Source organism: Loxodonta africana, chromosome 20 (assembly GCF_030014295.1).
Source record: "Loxodonta africana isolate mLoxAfr1 chromosome 20, mLoxAfr1.hap2, whole genome shotgun sequence".
Classification (NCBI taxonomy): domain Eukaryota; kingdom Metazoa; phylum Chordata; class Mammalia; order Proboscidea; family Elephantidae; genus Loxodonta; species Loxodonta africana.
In genome coordinates, this window is record NC_087361.1 from 70,428,675 (window position 1) to 70,445,704 (window position 17,030).

The window sequence follows — 17,030 nt, forward strand, 5'->3', positions numbered from 1 at the left end:
CTCATATGTAAACCTTTTCTTGTTTCTTTATATTAATGGTCTCCTACAATATTTGTCCTTTTGTTACTGACCTATTTCACTCAGCATAATGCCCTCCAAGTTCATCCATGTTGTGAGAGAGATGTTCCACAGATTTGTTATTATCCTTTATCCTTGCATAGTATTCCATTGTATGTATGTACCACAGTTGGTTAATCCATTTATCTGTTGTTTCCATCTTTTTGCTATTGTAAATAGTGCTGCATTGAACATGGGTGTGCATATGTCTATTCATGTTATGGCTTTTATTTCTTTAGGGTATATACCTAGGAGTGGGATTGCTAGATCATATGGTATGTCTATTTCTAGCATTTTTCATAGTGGCTATACATTTTATAATCCCACCAGCAGTGGAAACAGTTCCAGTCTCCTCACAACCTCTCCAACTTTTGTTATTTTCTGTTTTTTTTTTTTTAATTAGTGCTAGTTATGTTTTTTTAGTGATGTCAGGATCAGATGGTATCTCGTTTTTGTTTTGATTTGCATCTCTCTAATGGCTAATGATTTTGAGCACATCTTCATGTATTTGTTAGCTGTCTGAATGTCATCTTTGGTGAAGTGCCTGTTCATATCCTTTGCTCATTTTTAAATTGGATTATTTGTGTTTTTGTAGTTGAGGTGCTGAAGTTTTCTATAAATTTTAGAGATTAGGCCATTGTTGGATATGTCATAGCCAAATCTTTTTTCCCATCTCTAAGTTCTCTTTTTTTTTCTTTTGGAGAAGTCTTTTTGGTAAGTATAGGTGTTTTAATTTTTAGGAGATCCCATTTATCTAGTTCATCTTCTGATGTTAGTACATTTTTAATTATGTTTGATATTCTATTTATGCACATATATGACTCAAAGACAACAGGTTTGGTTTTGGAGTGTTGTCCCTATTTTTTCTTCCATGATCTTTATAGTTTTAGGATTTATATTCAGGTCTTTGACCCATTTTGAGTTAGTTTTTGTGTATGGTGTGAGGTATGGGTCCTGTTTCATTTTTTGACAAATGGACATCCAGTTTGCCCATGCCATTTGTTAGAGAGACTGTCTTTTCCCCATATAATGGACTTACCTCCAAGCTTCAGGTTAGCAGTTGAGTACAAACTGTACCACCTAGGGACCTACCTAGTTTTGGGGAGCTTCATTATAGAGCCTGATTTCTTCTTTCCTCCTTTCTACAAATATTTACTAAGTGCTTATTGTGACTGGACACCTTGCTAGGCTCTGTGATAAAGACAGGAAACAAAAGTCCCTCCCTGCAAAGTGACTGGAAGTCAGTGGTTACACAGCAGTGTGACAAGTATTAGACTCTAAGAATGTACAGAGAGGAGGGAGTAGCTAACTCTGCTCGGGGTGGTTGAGGAGGTTTCATGGAACTGGGGAAGTCTGAGGTAGGATTTAAAGGATGAGTTGATATTTGTCAGTGGGCAAGGGAGGGTGGGGCTTTCCAGCCCAAGAAAGCATGGTGAGCAAAGGTGTTGGGCGGTGGGAAAGAATCATTTGTCATTCACGTGACCAGAGCCAGCGTGGTCTGTCTGGTAGGGTGGCAGGAGGTAGGTCGTGGGCCTGGACCAGATCTTCCAGACCATCCTTGTATGCTGTGCTGAGGAGTGAGAGGTCTCTTCTAAGTGAGGAGAGCTAGTGAGAAATTTTAAGTAAGAGAGTGACAGGATTGTGCTGGGTTTTAGGAAGATAAACTTAGTTCATTGTAGAGAATGGACAGGAAGAGGAGGTGGGACCTATCTGTGAGGCAACAATAGAGGAACTTGAGAGGAAAGGATTTGAGTACTATTAAGAAGATAGCACCGTCAGCCCTGTATAAAGGATTGGATAAAGGAATGGCAGAAGGCGGGGATCGTGGGAGGTGATTCAGAATTCTGGCTCGGGTGACTGGGTGGGTTGTAGTACCATTCACCAAGATTAGGAATACGGAACAGATTTGGACAGAAAGGAAGACGCGTTTGGTTTTGTACTTATTTAATATCTGTGGGACAACCAGTTGTAAAATGGATATGGAGCTAGCAGAGAGATGGTAGGTACGGATTAAGGAATTTTCAGCCTGTTGCTGGCAGTTGAAGCAATAGGTATAGGTGAGATTACCTAGGCACGACGCATAAGGAGAAAAGTGTGAATAAAAGGTTGGTTGAGACCCACCAACACTTAGCATAGAAGAAGGGGAGACTGAGGAAGAGTGGCTGCAGATGGAGGTATTGAAACAGGGAAGAGTAGTATTGTAGAAATCAAAAGAAGAGTTTCAGGAAGAATAGGGAGGTTAATATTGTCCGATGCTTTGAAGTAGGCAAGGAGTGAGCAGCCTTAATGCAATGACGTTTCAAGAGTGGTTTCAGCAGAGAGGTAGAGGAGGTGTAGAAGTAAATGGGAGGGAGGGAGTTAGGACTTCCTGGTAGTTTGGCCCTGAAGAGAGAGAAGGAAGAGTAGAAAGGCAGTACCTGACAGTGGACAGCAAATGTAGGGCTGAAGGGGGATTTCAGATGTGTGTGAGTGTATGAGGTATAGCTGGGAGGTGCAAATGGCAGCTTGACTCCACCCAGAGGTGCCTTGGAAGAAAGGCCTGGCAACCGACTTCCAAAAAATCAGCCACTGAAAACTCTATGGAGCACAGTTCTACTCTTGACACACAGAGGGTCACCATGAGTCAGAGTCAACTCCACAACAAGTGGATTTGTGTATGTGTGTGTGTGTTTAATGGTGGGTGCATGAGAGAGACAGAGATGCTTGAAGATGGAGCGACTTGAGCGTGTTTGCTGAGGAGAAGGAGGCAGCAGAAGAGGAAAAGTTGAAGATAGTGATTTGAGAGGAGACAGTTGTTGGAGACAAGGCTCAGAGGTGGCAGGTCAGAAGCGTTAGCTTTGAAAAGGAAGATGATGCCTCTTCTGTTGACATTGGAGCAAAAGAGGCAAAGATAGTGGTAAGGGCAGTAATTTTCTAGGTAAAACCAAAAAAAAAAAAGAAAAACCCAAACTCGTTGTGGTCAAGTTGGTTGCAACTCATAGGGACTCTATAGGACAGAGGAGAACTGCCCCATACGGTTTCCAAGGAGCGCCTGGTGGATTTGAACTCCCAACCTTTTGGTTAGCAGCCATAGCTCTTAACCACTATGCCACCAGGGTTTCCATTTAAGGAGGTGTGAAATTGAGGAAGTGCATCTCTGATAGCCTCCATTTTCTCTGCGAAGAAGGAGCAATGTCCACTGTGGGGAGGGTGGAGGCAGGGGAGGTTGGAGGGCCTGGAGAATGGTGAGGGTGTGGAGTTGGGGTTGGGGACTATGGGTCTGGAGTACAGTGTGATTTTTCTCCCAGCTCTGTGGTATGTTGGGCATGAGAGAATGAACAGGCCTCTGAGAGGATGATATAGGGGAATCTACTCATTTACTCAGAGCTATAGGGTCGCTACGAGCCGGAATCGACTCTACGGCACTGGGTTTGGTTTTTGGTTTGGTACTCACAGCTCAACAGGTTCCAAAAAGTGTGAAAGGGGTAGGGAGTGACGGCAGTAGTGAGAGGGTGGACTAGGAGAAAAATGGGGAGTCTTATTTTCTCCTCAAAAAATGCTGTGAGACAGGTAGGACTGTTAGCTCAAGTCCCATTTTAGAGATGAGAAAAGAGAGCCAAAGAATTGAAAAGCTGTGCCCTTGAGTTAGGAGAACCTGGGTGATGCAAATGGTCAAGTGTTCAACCACTAATTGAAAGGTTGGTGGTTCGAACCCACCCAGAGGCACATGGACAAAAGGCATGGTCATTTGCTTCTTAAAGGTCACAGTCTTGAAAACCCTATGGAGCACAGTTCTACTCTGCAACACATGGGGTCACCATGAGTCAGAACTGACTCACTGCCATTTTGTTTTGGTTTGTTTTCCCTTGAGTTAGTAACACTTCTGAGAGTCACACCTGGGCCTCTTAGAAGGGGGCCTCTGGTAGAAGGCAGGCTCTACAGGAGTAGCCCTAGAGAGACACAGCTCCCAGCAAATGGGCCAGAAAGGAGAAGGGGAAGAAAGTCAGGCCAGGTTGTCTGTCTACCTCCCCAGGTGACTCGCACATCCCGCAAAGCCATCACCTTTGGCAAGCGCTCACACTCCATGAAGCGGAACCCCACTGCCCCTGTCACCAAGGCAGGCTGGCTCTTCAAACAGGTGAGGCCTCCTCTGCCATGCTGCCACTGTCCTCACTCCGTGCTCATAGCTCTGGAGTTCCTCAGTGGCTTTAACAGTCTCCTCTCGTTGCTCTGGGAATGAGCTTCCTCAGTGTATAAAGGCTCAGAGAAATTAAGTATCTCCCCAAGGTCACACAAAAAAATTAGTGTTAGATTTGGGAATCCAGTCAGGTCTCCTGACGGGCAGATGAGGTGACTTTGAAAGGTACTAGGTCACCAACCCTATAGGAGCACCCCACTGGCTCATTCTCAGCAGGTCCCTCTTGCTATGGGGAGGGTGTCTCCTTCAAGTCTCGGGGTTCCCTCTATGGAGACTGCAGGGAGGGTCACTCTGTCCTCCAGTTCCCCCGCACTGACCTTGCTGCTATCCTTGTCTGCCTTGTGCGCCCTCATCCGGGCTTGTCTCCTGCCCCTTTTATCTTTCCCGGGGAGGCTCTCAGCCCGAGTGACAGAGCTGGAAGGTCACAGGCAATAATCTAATGTCAGTTCCCTGCCTCTGAGGCCTCACGTGGGTTGCTCTCGTTAGACACAGAGCTGCACTGAGAGCCAGGACGTCCTTATAATGAGTGCAGCCCTCTTTCCACTGCAGCCCCTCCCCCCTCCCCCGCCCAGCTTACGGTCTCTCATGCCTGTCTCTCCATGTGTCCTGCAGGCCAGCTCCGGGGTGAAGCAATGGAACAAGCGCTGGTTCGTCCTGGTAGATCGCTGTCTCTTCTACTATAAAGGTGAGCCTGCCCCTTGGGCTAGAGGGGCGGTGGGAAGCCAGGGTTCACCACTTTCTCGTTCTGCCATGCTGCTGGGCTCTGCAAGGAGCCCTGGTGGCACAGCGGTTAAGCACTTGGCTGCCAAACAAAAGGTAGGCATTTTGAACCCACCAGCTGCTCCGTAGAAGAAAGATGTGGCAACCTGCTTCCGTAAAGGTTGTAACCTTGGAAACCCTCCGAGGCAGTTCTATTTCGGCCTGTAGGGTTGCTGTGAGCTGGAGTCAACTCGATGGCTGTGGGTTTTACTGGACTCTGCTTCGGGTGGGCATGGCTGGGGGAGGGCAGATCTCCCCACTGTAGTCCCAGGAATCATGGCAGTGGGAGAAGGACAAAGCTCACTCACTCATCCACTGACACATGTCCACACACACTCACACACACACACACAGGCATGTTCACACTCACTCACAGTCACACACTCACACTAACACAGTCACTCATTCGCTCACTCCATATTCAACACATATTTACTGAATGCCTACGAGGTTTCAGGCTGGGTTCTAGGCACTGGTTGGTGGTACAGCGGGTGCACAAGGCAGTCATATGGATGATGAAGTCCCTGAGGGGCTGGGAGAGAGAGAGGAAAAGAGGAAGACCTGTTGGCCAGAGACATGCTACTTGGACTTTTAGGCCAATCTTCCTCCTGTCCCAGTGGAACATACGACCTCATCCTCCACAAAGGCGGGCATTTTGTTAGCTTTGTACACAGCTACACCCACAGCACATAGTAGGTGCTCAATCAGTGTCGAAGAAACGAATATCCCAGCTTCTACCTGCTTTGCTCACTCCTACCCTATACCAGAAAAGGGCAAAGATGTGATGTGGTCTGCAGACAAAGCTGTGCAGCCACCTCTAGGAAGTTATTTTAAAAATATGTACATGATGTCAAGCAGGCACCGAGGGAGATAGCAAGGGCCCATGACAGTAGCAGTCACCTTGTGCTGACGCCTGTGAGGAAACAGGCGTGGGGGGTGGAGAGAGGGTAAAATTATTTTGAAGCGGGAGAGGCTATTTCCTTTGCTGGCTTCCCTGGTGAATGGCAGTGCCCTGATCTCTCCAGAGCTCCAGGGAGCAATTTGGTGAATCATTAACTTTGGCAAGCAAGGCTTGTACACAGTGACCCCCTAGAAGGCTGCTGCCCCTGCACCCTGAGTTGCTGCCGCCTGAACCCCAAGGAGAGAAATGAGGAGGAAGCTGAGTATAGAGGGTATGGGTCACAGAGGGAACCCCAGGTTGGAAAGAAGAATCGGCCCAGGCTAGGGGCCGGCTGCTGGGCCCTGGGATACAGGACAGTGTGGAGCCAGAGGGTGAAAGAACTGGGAGGAAAGCCAGGGTCTCTGTAAAAGAGGGACTTTGGGACTGGCAGTGAGGGTTGTTAGCTGCGGTTGAGTCAGCCCCTGACTCCTGGTGACCCCATGCACAACAGAACAAAACACTGCCCAGTTCTGTACCATCCCCATGACTGGTTGTAGAGCAGACCATTGTGATCCATAGGGTTTTCACTGGCTAGATTTTGGACGTCGATCACCAGGCCTTTCTTCCTAGTTCATCTTAGTCACCTGTTCAGCATCATAGCAACACACAAGCCTCCACTAACAGATGGGTGCATTGGGGAGAATCAGACCTGGGTCTCCCACATGCAAGGCAAGAATTCCATCACCGAACCACCACTGCCTCATGGAGATGAGGGTAGGACCTCAAACAACTGAGAACCTGAAAGGGCAAGACACACTGAAATGGGGATTGCTGTCCACCAAGAGATGGTCCTAGGATGCCCCTCCAACACCGACCTGGCCTCTACTAGACAGGGACTCCATCTTTTCCAGAGGTTGACAACTTCAGCATCCCTGAAGACTCCCTGGAACCAGCCCCAAGTCTCTCCTGTTCCTTTGGACACTGTCCTCTGGGCACCATGCTGCAGTCTGGTCAGAGGCCAGGGCCTTGTGGGGGTGACAAATAAGATGATAATTGGGCTAGAGGAGTCTGTAGCCCTTACTAAGGTTTCTTCTGAGCCCCAAATTTGGGCTTTCCTGAGTCCAAAACACAGGGGTCAAACAGCAGTCCTGGGGACGTGGGGAGGGTCTTGCCATGGCCTCACACCCTAGGTCTCATGGCTGCCCCCACCTGGCCCTGCTGACAGCTAGGGTCTCGCCAGCTAATCCACCAGGCTTCTTTGGAGATCCAGGATGAATTATGTAGCAGCCTGATCCCGGGGCCAGGGGGCCGGGACGGGGGGGTGGGGGGACTGGGAAGTGGATCTGTGGCAGTTGGACAAAGCAAAGCCATCTGCTGGATGCCTGGGAGAACCCAAGATGCAGTTGCCCTGAGGAGCCGGATAGCTGAGGATGGCACTGTCCACTCTGCTGCACTCTACCATTACCTGGTCACACGTGTAGCTGTGGGAATTGTCTTGTTTAGAGAGGCAGCGGGTCAGCGGAAAAGAGAAAGACCCTCAACAAGATGGATTGACACAATGGCTGCAACAGTGGGCTCAAGCATAACGATTGTGAGCATGGAGCAGGACCAGGCAGTGTTTCGTTCTGTAGTACATAGGGTCACCATGAGTCAGAACCAACTCAACGGCACCTAACAACAACAACAGAGAGGCAGTGTAGGATAGTGGTTAAGAATGCTGGCTTTGGAGTCAGACTTCCTGGGTTCAGAGACCAATTCTACCACTTAAGTAACCTTGGACAAATTACTTAACCTCTCTGTCTCAATTTCCTTACCTATAAAATGGGGGTAATAATAGTCCCTACTCACAGGATTGCTGGGAGAGCTAAATGCATTAAGGCATCTAACTTCGAACAGTCCTCGACATACAGTGAGCCCCCTCAAAATGCTAGCTTTTATTATTTGTTTGCTTGTATGCTGGAATGAAGGAGTCCTGGTGGCATAATGGGTAAGCTCTTGGCTGCTAACCAAAAGGCTGGCAGTTTGAACCCACCCAGTGGCTCTGCAGGAGAACAACCTGGTGATCTGCTCCGATAAAAATTAAACTCAAAAACCCATTGCCAGCGAGTAAATTCTGACTTCTAGCGACCCTGTAGGACCGAGCAGAGCTACCCCATAGGGTTTCCAAGGTTGTACGTCTTCACAGAAGCAGACTGCCCCGTCTTTCTCCCACAGAGTGGCTGGTGGGTTTGAACAACCAGCCTTTCGATTAGCAGCCGGGAACTTAACCACAGCCTTGGAAATCCTGTAAAAACCCACACCAAACCCGTTGCTGTCGAGTTGATTCCAACTCATAGTGACCCTATAGGGCAGTTCTACTTTGTCATATAGGGTCTCTATGAGTTGGAATCGACTCGATAGCATATAACAACATATTAGAATGTTAGCTCTCTGAGCATGGGTATTTCTCTCTCATTCGCCACTACAGTGCCGGTGTCTAAAGTGTCTGCAGGAGCGCCAGCTGCCCAGCTCTAGGGAGTGTGCCCCTTGGAGCTGGGCGGTGCACACCTGGGTGGTCATACGTGGTGGCTCTGCGAACCTGACAAGTACAGATGAGCAACAGATATTTACTGATATTTATTGTCATAGGGCTGACATATTTCTCTCCCCTCCTCCCTGTATGTGTGTGTGTGCATGCACACACACACACACACACACACACAGATGCACACACTCTCACTTTGGCCTCTGCTTCCCTGGCAGATGAGAAGGAGGAAAGCACCCTGGGCAGTATCCCACTTCTGAGCTTCCGGGTGGCTGCGGTGCAGCCCTCAGACAACATCAGCCGAAAGCACACCTTTAAGGTCAGTTGGCCTTCCTTTCCCAGGCCAGATGGGTAAGGGAGGCTGCTGTCTCAGAGCACACAGGGATGGAGAAGGGGATGGAGAGCCGTATCCCTAAGGAATCTCAAGTGGTGTTGGACGAAGGGTAGGCAATGGCCCCTGGACTGACTACAGGATCATAAAGCTGAGTCTGTGAAAGGACCCCTCCTCTTCCTCCTTGGCATGTGGGTGGGCCAGCGGAGATATGCTTCAGTAGTCTCACAGTTTTTCCTGGGGAAGAGAGCCACACCCTGAGGCGGCGGACCATCTGCCCAGTGGCCTGGCACCTGGGGATCCCTCGCGGCAGAAGCAGGAGCTGGGGGCTGGAGGGGCTCTGACATCCCTTCCTGAACGGCTGCCTCCCACCTTGGTCCTAGGGAACAGGGCTCCCATCAAACTCACGTTTTCCATCTTTGGGGAAAATCTAGACTTGAGTTTCATTATAATCAAGAGAACACACCTAGTGTAGACAAAATTTGAACCAACAAATGCACAGGAAACTGGGACTCAGTGTCCTGCTCAGTGTCCCTCCCTCTGAACCCCCGGGGCTCCGCCCCACAAAGATGTGCCTACAGCTGGCTCAGCCGAGGCCGGTGTTTTTCCACATTTAAAAATTCATGACCTATTAAAACTATAAAAATCCCATGCCCTTAGTGTATTTTATGATGCAAAAACCAAATGTCTTTTTTGCTTTCCAAATATAAAATGATAATATCGACCATACATTTTTCTAAATAGAAACCCTTCTCTCTCCCGAAGCCATGATGTTGACTGATAGGTCACGCCAGGTCAGCGTCTGAGCTTAGAGCCTCAGAGGCCCTTGACCTTTCCTGTTCTTCAGACTGTGGTCACCTGGCCACAGAAAAGAGGTGGACAGTGTCCACAGGGGGCCAGGGAGGCGCTTCCCGGGCACATAGTTTCCAGCTGCCCAGGTTCTTGTATGCCAGAGATGTGAACAGAATGAACAATTAACAATGCTCTGACTCCAGGGAGTCGGGTTCTAGCTGGGGAAATAGGAACAGGCTGTTTAACAAACAACAAACAGCCTTGCTGTACACAGAGGCACCTGCACACAGCCAGCCTGCCTCACCCTCCCCACCAGACCTGTTCACAGACGTACGCACACACCAGCACAGAACTCTGCCGGCTGCAGTCGTTAGATCGATGTCCTGAGTGACTGACACTTGCCCTCCAGAACCCCAGATACCACTGCCATGTCCCCTCAAACGCCCTCCTCCCTCTCTTCCCCCAAGGAGGGCACTGCTTCTTTAAAACTCAACTCTGAGGGCTGTGCTCTGTGGCAACAAAGGGTTCTGATTGTGGCTAGGCAGTGGCCCTTCCCCAGGGAAGGGAGGGGAGCTGAGACAGACGGGAAGCTTGTCCGGCCAAGGCTACCAAAGGAAACTCTTGGATCGCTCATAACCAGGAGCCAGGAGCTATTCCTACCCAGCCTAATGCTGAATGCCTTAACCTCTTCCTAGCCCAGCCCTTGGGGGCTCCGTGGGCTTCACCCCACTGGGAGGCCTCCCTCAATTCTCTGGCCCCCTTTCATAGTTCCAGGAGGGCAGCCCGTTCCAGCTCCCCATCAATGGCCCTGTCTTCTCCCAGGCCCCCTGCCTTCCCGTCACAGGCATTTGCCCTGTGCCTTTGCGATCCTGTTTCCCGTGGGCGTGCTTCATCTCCCAGCGTGACCGCAGGCTCCTCAAGTGCACGCACCGTATCTCCTCCTTTGTGACTGGTGCCCAGAGCAGAATGGTGCACACACAGGCTGTCCACTACACGCTTACTGACTGATGAATTCACTCGCTGCCCCCTCCCCGACACACAAGCCAGTCCCTGCTGTGCTTCCCTTTCCTCCACAATAGCCCTGTTTTCTCCCCCCAGAGGGCTTGCTCTCTGCACCCCTATGCAGCTGAGCCTCCTTTCCTTTCAGCCTCGTGGTTTCAGCTGGCACCTCCCCTGCCCTCTCCCACACCCATCCTGACTTCTGCCCATATGCTGAGCCCTCTGCTGGGGGGTGGAGATAGCCTGGAGCCACAGGAAGGAGGCCCATCCTTGCCCAAGGAGGATAGGACACGCCCTTGCTGGGCAATGGCTCACTCTTGTCAGAAAGAACCTGAGTCTGAGGAAATGAGGAGGTGGGGCGGGCTGGCACCGCAGTGGATGAAGTCCCAGAAGGGCCAGGCTAGTGAGCATTTGGTGAGTGGGCTGATGCCACTGTTCAGGACAGCGAGCACCTGGCTAGAGGAGCCCGGCCTTCTCTCCCTCCAACCCCAGAGACCCCGAGTTTAGCATCAAAAGGGTCTGAGGCTGAAGTGATGTACAACAGTAACCCGTGGAATGGAGTAAACAAGGCCAGGAAGAATCTAGCCCTGGAGCATGTTTTTCTTGTGGCCCCAGAGCTCTGAGTTTCACCAGGTAGACCCTCCCGTTCCACAGGCGCATCAGTTAGGGCCAGAGTGAAAGCACATCCCGTCTGCAGTTACAGAGCTGGACAGGGAGAGCCAGGATTAGCGTTTGGACCCCTGACTTACCCTCTACCACCAGCCCAAACTCCCTTGATGCAAACTCTCCACTCCCCCATCTTGGTGGGCCACACTGGGCATTGCTGGGTGCTGTCATCCCACTGGTGCCACCTACTAGAATGGGGAAGTCTGAATACCTCCCCCCTTCGCTGTGCTCCTCAACATTGCCCGCCTCGTCAGCTTCTGTCTCTGTCTCTGGTGTTTGGTTGACCTATTCTCTGCTTCTCTTCCTTCTGATCATGTGAGGACCCCTCCTCTGGACAGGAGCTCTCTTCTGGGTTCCCGCCTGCCGTGCCTGCTCGCGGCCGCCAACTAGGTAGCGTGCCCCTACTGTATGCCAGCACATGCCTCTTGCATGCCCATGGAGAGAGGGGCTGGACTGTCTCTCCTTATGGGAGAGACGGTGCCAGCTTCTTAATGGTGAAGCTGGGCATGAGAATGGTATGTGCTCGGGGTGGGGGGCACCTTCCCAGACGTTGGGTAATTGCCCTTCAAATCAAAGATGGAATTTGAGGGGAGAATGGGCATGCTAATTGTCCCTCCTTCTTATGATCACCTCAGGTGGGACAGGTGAACTTACCTGAATATTGGGCTATTGAGTGGTATCCAGAGAGCCAGCCAAGGCAGATACCTGGATGCCAGCTGGAGCACCTGGGGTAGCGGTGGGCCACCCTCCTCACCTTGCCCTGAGCTCCATGTGGGGAAAAGTGCTGTAGGTGAAGGGAATGGCCTCCTGACCACCCATTCTGTGGGTGGTGTTGTCCTCTCCCTACAGGTGACTGTGTGCTGGGTGGACGAGGCCGGGGCCACTTCCACGCACTGCCTCTCCCCACAGGCCGAGCACGCAGGTGTCCGCACCTACTTCTTCAGTGCTGAGAGCCCCGAGGAGCAGGAGGCCTGGATCCAGGCCATGGGGGAGGCTGCCCGAGTACAGATCCCCCCAGCACAGAAATCTGCACCCCAAGCTGTGCGCCACAAGTGAGTGACAGGGTACAAGGCACGGGGGGTGGTTTGCTAGAGAAAGAGGAGGACTGAAGACCTGCCCACTCTATGTCATCACCGAGTACAGCTTGGACCTCCAAAGAGCGTGTGAGTCATCTCCTTGCTTCCAAGCAGGATCCCCTTCACCCAGCTCTAAAAGGCAGGCACCTTCTCTATGCTTTAGGAGTCTCTGGTTGGCGTATATGGTTAACGTGCTCTGCTTTTAACCTAAAGGTTAGATATTTGAATCCACCCAGAGGCACCTCAAAAGAAAGGCCTAACTATCTACTTTTGAAAAATCAGCCATTGAAAATTTGGTGGAGCATGGTTCTACTCTGACACACATGGTGTTGCCATGAGTTGGAATTGACTTGACGGCAACCGGTTTCGATTTGGTTTTCTCTATAACCTAAGGCTCTGTGGGAAGAAGACTCAGAAATAGGGAACCTGCATACCAGAGCTTCAGGAAATTTTACTAGTAAGCTTAAAAATCTGTCCTACTGTTATTTAAAGTAATTTCCTATGGTTCAAATTTCGGTGGAAACAGAAAAAATGTGTTGCCCCTCTCTTGTAATAAAGTTCCACCTGGTCTCTCCTTCCTGTTATCCCAGACTAAGTGATCTCAGAGCCTGTGGCCTCTCCTCCCCTTCTCTGAGCTGGTGGAGGTCAAGGGAGAAGCCGTGTTCCACCAGGACCTGGCTGAGAGCCAGAGGTCAGGGTCCTCTCCTAAGTTTTCTCTGCTGGGCACAAAGCCTTTGGAAGAAGGTGGACTTGGGCTTGAATCCCAACTTGGCCATTTGCTCACAGTGTGACCTCAAGGTAAATTACTTAACCTCTGTGAGCCTGAGTTTCTTCCTCAAAAACAGGACTTAGAACCTGCCTTAGAACCCTACCTCATAGGGCTTTTGTGAGGACTAAATAGTATATATAAATACTTGCCATGTAGTCAGCACTCAGTCTGTGGCTGCCCCCAACCCCATCATCACGCCATTCACCCCATCAGCATCCGCAGCCTCAGCGCCACCCTCTGCTTTAACTGGGTATGCAGTCTTGAGTTAAGTGTTAAAGGGGATCCAGAGGAAGGGCTTTTTCAGTATAGACTTCCAAGAGTCTATTCACATGTCCTAGAAATGTTTACCAAGCAATGTTTTCACAAGGACACTTGAATATGTCTAATTTGGCAAGCTATCGGGAGAAAATTGTCCCAAGTTTCCATCTTACCGTCAACCAAGGGCCGTAGTTCCAGGAGTACATGCATTCATGAACTGGGTAGACTTGAACCACCAACTTTTCAATTAGCACCAAGTACCTTAACCATTGCACCACCCAAGGACTCTCAGGCAGGAGAGGATTGTGTTTTGTAATAATTGCCCGATGTGGCTGGAGCAAGAAGATAAAGTGGTAAGATTTAGGAAACAGAATTGTAATTCACTGAATCCTGTTTCCATGGGTACCTTCCTGCCCATCCTTCTCCCCTCCTTTTCTCCTTCTCAGTCTACCACTCCCCACCCAAGTCTATACTGGGCTGGAGTCACTTACAACATCTCCTTTGCCATCCTGCAGCCATGAGAAACCAGACTCAGAGAACATCCCGCCCAGCAAACACCACCACCAGCCACAGCACAACAGCCTCCCCAAGCCTGAGCCAGAGGCCAAGACTCGAGGGGAGGGTGATGGCCGAGGCTGCGAGAAGGCAGAGAGGAGGCCCGAGAGGCCTGAAGTCAAGAAGGAGCCTCTGGTGAAAGCCAATGGCATCCAACCGGGACCAGAACCTGCCTCAGAGCCAGGCAGCCCTTACCCCGAGGGCCCGAGGGTCCCAGGGGGTGTGGAGCAGGCCGCCCAGCCCAACGGCTGGCAGTACAGCTCTCCAAGCCGGCCGGGGAGCACAGCTTTCCCACCTCAGGACGGAGAGAGTGGGGGACACCGGCGGAGCTTCCCGCCACGCACCAACCCTGACAAAATCGCCCAGCGCAAGAGCTCCATGAACCAGCTTCAGCAGTGGGTGAACCTCCGCCGGGGAGTGTCTCAACCCTCCGAAGACCTTCGGAGGTGAGGCCTGGTGGGGAGTGGGGTAGAGTTGAGATGGCGTTGTGGCTCGGGATGGGAACGGGATAGTAACACGTGAGGCATTACCTATTGGAAACCCTCTGGAAACTGGGCTGTTAGGAAACCAAGAAAATCCCATGATTCCTAGCTTGCCCAAATCCTTCTCAGCCGCATGGCTCTATCTTTAGAGTTGGCCTCTGCCCCTAATTCTTACTTCCTCAGTCTACTTCCTTCAGAAGGAACAGAGTTACCCAGTGACCCTGCACAAGGGTATTGGGTGGCCCAGGGGACAGGCAGTGTCAGTCATAGGGTTGTTATTGTTGTTAGTTGCCATCGACCCTGCCTCGTGGCCACCTCATGCACAAAAGAACAAAATGTCTGTTCCCGTGCCATCTTCACAATGTTGGTATTCTCAAGTCCATTGCTAAGGCCACTGTGTATTTTGAGTGTCTTCCAATCTAGGGGGCTCATCTTCCAGCGCCATATTGGACAATATTCCCAGTGTACCCCATGCACAGCCACCACTCATCCGCCATTGGAGGCCTGCATGTTGCTTTGATGCTGAACAGGTTTCAGCGGAGCTTCCAGACTAGAACTAGGAAGAAAGGCGTCGAGACCTACTTCCGAAAATCACCCAGTGAAAACCCTATGGATCCCCCCCAAAAAAAAACAGACCCTATGGATCCCGTCGTGCATGGGTTGCCCTGAGTCAGGCGCTGACTGGAAGGCAGCTAACAACAATTGTTTGAGAGCCATTATTCATATGAAGTTAAAGAAAAAATGAACAAGATGTTGCCCTCATTAGTCCCAGCTCTGCCCTCTAGACCCATTTACTCCTTTACCCAATGACTGGCTTTGAAATATTTGAAGACACGTCATACCTGATAGTGTCCCTCAGGGCAAGTGAGTCAGCTGGCTTCTCTCTTGGGGGGTCTGGGCAGTTCCAGGGACCACAGGTAACAGCCTCAGGGAAGTCTAGGGGCCTGTGAGGAACCTGCCCCCTAGTGTCCTGAGCTCCAGCTCCCAGCTGGTGGTCTGGCACCTAGGAGCATCTGGCCTGCTCTGGGAGAGGGTCCCAGGAACCCCGCTGGTTCTGTCCTTGGCCAGATCATCAGGTTAGGGGCGGAGCCCTCTTTGCCCCTCCCCCATTGCCCTCCTTTGGGTACCTGGTTGACTTTCTTTTTGCCCTTCATTCAAACCTGGTCTCTTGAAAGGACCTGATAAGTGGGCTCACACTGAGATGGAGATGGCTGACAGGCCTTAAGGGTTTTTCCCAGGAGGATTTCATTTAGCGACAATGATTGAAGCTCTAAATGATGACATTCCTAGCATGGGGGTGGGTGGGAAGGCTGGTTGAGGGAGGGAGCTTTGAGGATGGGGGTGGTTTTCCCTGGCCCTCTGGAAACAGACCTGGTGTAGGCAGTGGTTGCTCTGGGTTCACCACCCATTGGTTCAAACCTGCTCTAGGCTAGAGGACGTGGGGGCAGGTGGAGACTCACCTGTTTTGTCTGGGTTCTTTACACTCTTTCCTCTCTTCCAGTCCTTCTAGGTTCTACCCAGTGTCCCGCAGGGTCCCTGAGTATTATGGCCCCTACTCTCCCCAGTACCCTGACGATTACCAGTACTACCCCGCAGGGGTGCGGCCGGACAGCATCTGTTCCATGCCTGCCTATGATCGGATCAGCCCGCCCTGGGCCCTGGAGGACAAGCGCCACTCCTTCCGCAACGGGAGTGGCCCTGCCTACCAGCTGCGGGAGTGGAAGGAGCCCACGGGCTACGGGCGGCAGGACGGCACTGCCTGGATCCCCAGCCCCTCCCGGCAGCCCGTCTATTACGATGAGCTGGATGCTGCCTCCAGCTCCCTGCGCCGCCTGTCCTTGCAGCCCCGCTCCCACTCCGTGCCCCGCTCGCCCAGCCAGGGCTCCTACATCCGCGCCCGCATTTACTCCCCCGCCCGATCACCCAGCTCCCGCTTCGAGCGACTGCCACCCCGCAGCGAGGACGTCTACGCTGACACCAATGCCTATGTCATGAGGAGATCCATCAGCTCCCCCAAGGTGAGCTGCTGGCCTGACCCTCCTTCCTCACCTGCTGAGATCCCCAGAGCCTCACACCATCTACTGAGAAAAGGCGGAGAGGCAGGCGCACCTGGGCCACTGGGCTTGTGCTGCAGGACCAAGGATGCTGACCAGGGACCCGCTGGCCCTGCAGGGATTTGCCTTGCCCCATCAGCAGGAACATTGCTCTCTGTGCTGTCTCTGCTAAAGGGGACATAGATGGTGCTCTCTTCTCAAAGCAGCCAGGGGGGCTGTTGCCCATTTTAGTTTGGAATCTGCTCTGGGACAAGATACAAACATCCCTAACCTTTGACTTCAAGTGGTGGGGAAGCCTGTGTCCCAGCAGGAACCCCTCATCTCTCCAATCCCCTTTCTCTTCTAGTATGATTACCTGGGAGACAGGCGGCCAGTCCCTGCAGGACTGTTCCCCTACAACTACCCACCATCCCCCACGATCCACGATAAGATGGTACGTCCTCTCCTCCCACCCCACCCCTCCCTGCTTCCACCCAGAGTGGAGCTGAACTGGGGCAGACACCAGGGATGTCCTCTGCCCAATGCCAGCCACCTGGTTCTTAGCAGCCTCTGAATGCCTCCTCCCTCCCAGCCCAGAATATGGCCCCAGGACAGAGTTTGGTCCCATTACCCCTTCTCCCCTGTGACACGGCAGGGGAGCAGGGACAAGAT

At 51.5% G+C, this 17,030-nt stretch overlaps 1 protein-coding gene across 21 annotated transcripts in view; it reads left to right on the forward strand.

The window, feature by feature from the left end:
* The window catches only part of PLEKHA6 (pleckstrin homology domain containing A6), a 200,422-nt gene that overhangs the window by 152,752 nt on the left and 30,640 nt on the right, over nucleotides 1-17,030 (forward strand). For 18 of the 21 annotated variants that reach the window (XM_064273345.1, XM_064273349.1, XM_064273350.1 and 15 more), the window contains 7 exons: nucleotides 4,070-4,174; nucleotides 4,847-4,919; nucleotides 8,616-8,716; nucleotides 12,035-12,237; nucleotides 13,804-14,289; nucleotides 15,827-16,343; nucleotides 16,726-16,812. In XM_064273345.1, the coding sequence (XP_064129415.1) occupies nucleotides 4,070-4,174; nucleotides 4,847-4,919; nucleotides 8,616-8,716; nucleotides 12,035-12,237; nucleotides 13,804-14,289; nucleotides 15,827-16,343; nucleotides 16,726-16,812 (1,572 nt within the window). The remainder of the gene's footprint in view (nucleotides 1-4,069; nucleotides 4,175-4,846; nucleotides 4,920-8,615; nucleotides 8,717-12,034; nucleotides 12,238-13,803; nucleotides 14,290-15,826; nucleotides 16,344-16,725; nucleotides 16,813-17,030) is intronic. The other 3 variants (XM_064273337.1, XM_064273344.1, XM_064273342.1) reach the window with 3 other exon arrangements.